General features: G+C 42.4%; 1 protein-coding gene across 1 annotated transcript in view; it reads left to right on the top strand.

Annotated features, from left to right (window-relative positions):
- Positions 1-269: 269 nt before the first annotated feature.
- Positions 270-5,851, top strand: part of PLXDC2 (plexin domain containing 2) — a gene marked incomplete at its 5' end in the record, with an annotated part of 245,593 nt that continues 240,011 nt past the window's right edge. The window contains one exon of the mRNA XM_019630832.1: positions 270-518. Within this exon, the coding sequence (XP_019486377.1) occupies positions 270-518 (249 nt within the window). The remainder of the gene's footprint in view (positions 519-5,851) is intronic.

Below are 5,851 nucleotides of genomic sequence, written 5' to 3'. Positions count from 1 at the left end.
GAAGTGTGTGTGTGGAGGGTGGGGAGGGAAGGGAATAAAAATGCATTGCTTTAGGGCTGCACATCTGTTTTCGGGACTCTGCCGGATCTGTACATTAACCATTGTCATGACCTATGGTGTCTCCTAAAATTGCATCCTACACAGAGATGTGCATACCAGTTCCAAATGTTACAATTCAGTAGATTCACTGTTCTGGGTTAGTTTTCTGTTTTCATGACTAGCAGAATTTTTTGCTCTGCCCAAGTTGAGAGCATGTGCAAGATTCATAGCAAGTAGTCGCTCATTATTTTATTTCTTTTCAAACAGATTGGCAATATCAAGTTGCTCAGACCTTCCCACAAACAGAAGAGGAGGTGAAAGTGGACACACATGCATTCAGCCACCGGTGGAAAAGGAACTCAGATACCCTCAAGGCAGTGGACACAAACCGAGCAAGCACAGGCCAGGACTCCCCAGAGCCCAGGGGCTTCACAGACCTGCTCCTGGATGACGGGCAGGACAACACCACCCAGATCGAGGTAGGTGAATAATTGGGGCAATTGAAATGCATAAATGAATATATTCCTTGTAAGGCATCTGACTTCCACGTATATATAAGCTGTCCCTTCAGCTCAGTCTAGAGCTTTGGGATTCTTTTTTTTGGTGAGGATTAATTTAGTTCATCAATAAATAATTAACCTGTTAATATTCAGTAATCCAATAATAAATAATAATTATTACCATATATTAATTAAATAAATAGCTAAGCCATTTAATCACCCACAAATTCACTTACTCTTGAGCCCGATTAACATGGGCTTGATGCAGTGATGACAGTGAAGGGGCCCAAAGATGAATACAATACAGCGCCTGCCTGCCTGCCTGCGAGGAATTTATTGTGTAGGGTCTAAACACCATAACCAATCATTCCTATGCCACGTGACATGTACAAAATAACATACAGGCGATAGCGTGGCAGGCAAGCAGGAGGGAGTGATGGCCTCCCTGCGCTGTTGTCGAAGACGCTAATTCTAGGAGTAGGCATTTAGGCAGGGGCTTGGCAGACGGGGAGGAGCTCGCTGGGCTGATAACCCATCAGTGGTAAGAGGGGATTTCGGGCAGAGCAAATTACGTCTGCAGTGGTCCAGTCAGAAGGGCATGGCACACTGAGAGTTCTCGTGGGGTCACCAGCTGTCCTGGTTTGCCCAGGATTGAGGTTTCCTGGGGTGTATGGAAGACTTTCAGTGCTAAAAATGGGGCAGTTCTGGGCACACTAGGATGGTTAGTTACTCTGTGACTGTAAGTAATTCTTTGTTATGGTTGGAGCCATTAAGCAGAAGAAGGATGGTTGCCGATGGGTCGGTGAATCTGGAAGCTTGCTGAGGGCACATTTTAGGCAGATTTTAGGGTTACCCAGAGGCCTCTGTGCATTCCAATGGTTAAGTTCCCATAGTCCTTAGCATTGCAGATCTGCAAATCATAAAACATGGTTTGGTCAGGACAGTAGATACCACAAGAACAAACAGGTAGGTCTTATGGAAATAGGCAAAAGCCACCCAAAGGAGGCTGTGCATTCAGTTTGCTATGGCAAGGGAATCAGTCTCCATCACCTGACTTTGGTAGAGACTCAAAACTAGTCAGGGGAGTGGGAAAGTTTTTTCCGTGTAAAAAGAGGTTTCAGGTAAGCTGATTGGTGGTTGTTGGCCTTGAGAAGCGAGAGGCAGGCTAATGAGAAGCAGAGCATCTCATATGATTGGTTGGGGGAGCATGTTTGGCTCCCGCTGGTTGGTCCTGAGTTGATTGCATGGACAAAAAAAATAGGGAAGATGTCAGTTATTAATCAAGCCCCTCCTGGGCCAGTCGCTGCCATGATTGTGTGCCGGCCCCCTAGACTGGTTTGTATAGAAGTTAGGGTCAGGGTTCTATTGTTATCCATGTTGTCCATTGGCATATTCTCTCTCAACCTGACGTTTTAGTTCCTACTTTCTCCCAGGTGACAGGCTTCGTACTTTTTCAGAATCAGGCAGCATTCTTTTCACTGCCCTGAAATGCTCGTTATTTAGGAAAAGACCTCAACTTCATGAAACGGGTAGTACACAATTCTGCAAATAGTGTCAAGACATCATTTGTTTCCTCGTTAGTGAGAAGACTCTTTAGAAGATCGGAAGCACAGGCATTGGGATTCTGCGTATGTGAGAAGCCCAGCAATTTTCCAAACCCCTCTTCATCTCCTTAACTAGCATGTGGCTCCGGTGGTCCCTGGCTGCCTCCACCAGGTCCCTTACCAGACAAAGAGAATGCTCCAGGAGCAAAGTCAGACAGTATCTATGAGAAGCTATTCTGGCTCCCACAGATTGCCTGCTGTTTTGGCAACTGTGTTGTTATAGCAACTCAGAGTGGGCAATGTAATTCTTCCCTGCGAAGCTCTTTAGCTGGGGTGCAACATAAAGAAAGGAGAGCTGAACGGAAGCAGAGGTGTTTATTCTCTGCACAGAACTGAGATTGACAGGAGGGGAGCACAGATCCCTAGAACTCTGTGATCTCTATGCGGGAGGCTGACTTTTCTTAGTCATTTGTAAACTAGAAAATCCCTTTACTCAGGGATGTATTAGCACCCCTCAAAATATAAACCCCAGTTGTTATTATAGCTGTGATTTTGTTATTCAGCCAATTTTTTTTTTCTTTTCTACCCTTACAGAGAGAGACCACATAATGTCAGCAATTTTGAGTCAGTAAAAAGGAGGAAGGATGGTGCAGGAAGCTATTTGCTGGGTACCCATTTGGTGCTAAGAGGTGCCAGGTGGTGCACGGATACCATATTCCTTAGTCCTTCCGTCAACCCAGTGAGATTTGCATCCCCAGGCTTGCTGGGTAATCTCAGTGACTTTTACATGAGGTCAATTTCAGATTTTGGTTTAGTAGTTTTTTTCTCAGGAGTCCCATTAATGAGTAAAGGGGCTGGCATTCAAACTCAGGCCTACACAGCTTGAAGGATTAGCCTTTCTACTTGACCTTGTTTCCTGTAATATATAAGGAAAACTAAATGGCACTTTGATTATGTAATTATTTTGGACAGTGGCAGCACCCAAATATCAATACGGAAGTAACATTGGGGTTTCAGCAGGCTGGAAAGGGACTTGTCTTGAAGTTAGATGTGCACAATAAGAGGACTGCTTTTATTTTGAGACTTTATTGATTGGATGGGCTTCTGAGGATTGATTAAGATTATTGGGGATCTAAAGTCTGGTAAGTCATTTGTTTCTTGGCAGCACCACTGGAAACGAAAGCCTGCGTCTGAAATGTCTCTGTGGTTTATTTATCCTGATCCTGGAAATCGCCTTTCTGAACATTGCTGCCTCTCTTTTGGGGAAAAGACTTTTGCTGGATTGACTTGAGCAGGAAGAGAGGGGAAGGAAGCAAATGCTTATAGAGTGACCATGCGGTGCTGGGTGCTGTGATGAGGTCTTTCTTATCTTTTAGGAATAAGCATTTTGATTTAAACTGCTAATTACAATCAATGTAGTCAATGAAAGATGACATGTACTTGTCCTTTAGAAGCTTCCAGAGTCCATGTCGGGAATCAGAATTATTTTGCCCAAGAGCCCTGGCTGTAGTAGTAACTGTTAAAATAATGTGTATCCCGGTGAGACTAATGCCACCAGAATGGTACTCCCATGCATGTTCTCCTCCTTCTGCCCCTGTCTAGACTTTATGTCCCACTTTCACTAAACAAAAACAGAAACAAAAGACAATAGCACATTTACTATTTTGGCACAAATCCACTATGACACAAAGCCTGTTATTCTCCTAAATTGGTGACAGTATTTTTTCTGGCCTTGCACAAGAACAGATAATGGAGGGACTGTAGAACTTATAATAGTATCCCAGCTAGAGAATTCTTTCAGTTGAAGGGTTTTTGTTGTTGTTATTGTGTTAATATTCTTCCCCTGAAGGTCTAACGATGTTTTGAAACCCGTAGTATTTCCTGTGAAACAAGCAAATGCCACTACTGATCTGAATGTCGATTTATGTGAGGCTGTCTTCTTGTATTAATTTGCTCTGTTCACGTGGACACGTAAACACTTAGCCCAGTAAAAAGAGCAATGCCATCTCCTGATTCGTAGGTATTAAGAGTGAGGTGTCATAACGCGGTCACTCATGTGCTACTTTCTGTGATTACTTTGGGAGTGTAGGAGTTTCCAGGACTTTGAGATGAGGCTGACTTCCATTCATGATTCAGCCTGTTCGAGCAGCCTCCAGGGAACCCCATGACCTTGGGGACACATGCATGGGCCAGCAGAACATGTTGCTTCGCCTCCCCGCTGGCTGCTCTGCTTTTGTCTGGCATGGAGATTTCATGGCATCTGCAGTGCCTTATAGAACTGGAAGTGCCCGCGCAGTATTTGGTGGGAATAACTGATCCTCATTAAGCTCAGCCTCGTCATCTTATTCCTGTGTAACAGTGTTGGTAACTTACACTTGTTTGCATTCCAGAAATCAATCCCAAATTCCTTTCTAACACTGAACCAAATGTGTGCTTTCCAGCACTTTATTCACAGGCGATATTGAAAGCTTTGTCTTAGGACAAAGAAAGTGTTTTTGAAAAGGATTATCAAGTGATTTTTTTTTTCCTTGATTGAAAAGCACCTGGATAACTTGAAGAAGGGAAGATTTTAAAAATGGGGATTGTGGATTATGTAAGCTTAGCTTTATGATCCAAACTGACTCAGAAATTGTGCACTTTGCCAGGTCAAGGCAGATGTGGCTGGACCACAGGCCACATTCTGAGTTGCAAGGAGTTAGAGCACAGAGCAGATTCAGCTAGTGGTTTTGAGGATGTAAATGTTCTGAAAACTCTTAGATTTAATTGACTTGCTTATCAATAGCATGTCTCATGGATTTCTCTTTCTGGTACCAAATTAAAAATGAAAGGCATATCCAGCAAGTGTTGTATCATCTATGTTTCACCTGAAAGCTCTTATCTGAGGAAGGTATATTCGAGAATGGTCACCAAATATGTGTGCTACATGAAGTTAAAAACTAGAGATCAACCATTTTTCTCCTAAATGTATAGGGAATAACTCTCTCTGATCTTCTGTTGTGGCATACATTGTCCACTGTGGATGCAGCTTAGTTTTTACGAATAGTATAATATGTTTCTTTAAAGAGTTAACAATTACTAATTGATGAACAGGGTTACTGTGTGTGTTCCAATATTTTATTACAGTCCCTAACTAGGTAATTTATTTGGAAGGAAAGAAGTCACTGGCAAATGCTTAATCTGAAAAGGAGTGTGGTTGCTGGGATGGTTATTTTACAAAGAAAAAGGCAAATGTCCTAATGTCCTATGCGGGCAGAGTGTCCATGGTATGTTTGCACTATAGAGAATACATCAGAAAATTCTTAGATAATGAAAATCCTACTGCTCGTGTGTCTCAGGCCTAAATCAGCTTTCTCCACTTCAGAGACCTGACAATAACAATACCGAATATACATATAGGATAGCAATAAGTCATATTATCGCATTTTACGGAAATAGAGTAATAAAAACGTGGACTATTGCTGTGCTGATTCTTCCCTCAGGCCACTATTCTGCTCAGTGAACTCACAGAAGACAATACTTACATATGAGAAGAGTGTGATAACGCAGGTTTATGACATTTTTCAAAAGAAAAAGAAAAGTACCACCTGATACTGAATAGCTGTGTTACTATATTTATTATGAATTTGAAAACCTAGTGTAGATCTTTTTTTTTTTTAAGATTTTTTTTTTTAATTGGGGAATTGGGTGATGGGAACAGCTCTGGGGAATTGGGGGAAGGGGAACAGACAAGTTGCTGTCCTTTTGTTCTTCAGTCTAGTTGTGGAGGAC

The sequence above is a fragment of the Hipposideros armiger genome, unplaced genomic scaffold (assembly GCF_001890085.2).
Source record: "Hipposideros armiger isolate ML-2016 unplaced genomic scaffold, ASM189008v1 scaffold_951, whole genome shotgun sequence".
Lineage (NCBI taxonomy): Eukaryota > Metazoa > Chordata > Mammalia > Chiroptera > Hipposideridae > Hipposideros > Hipposideros armiger.
This window is presented reverse-complemented; position numbering and strand designations above follow the sequence as displayed.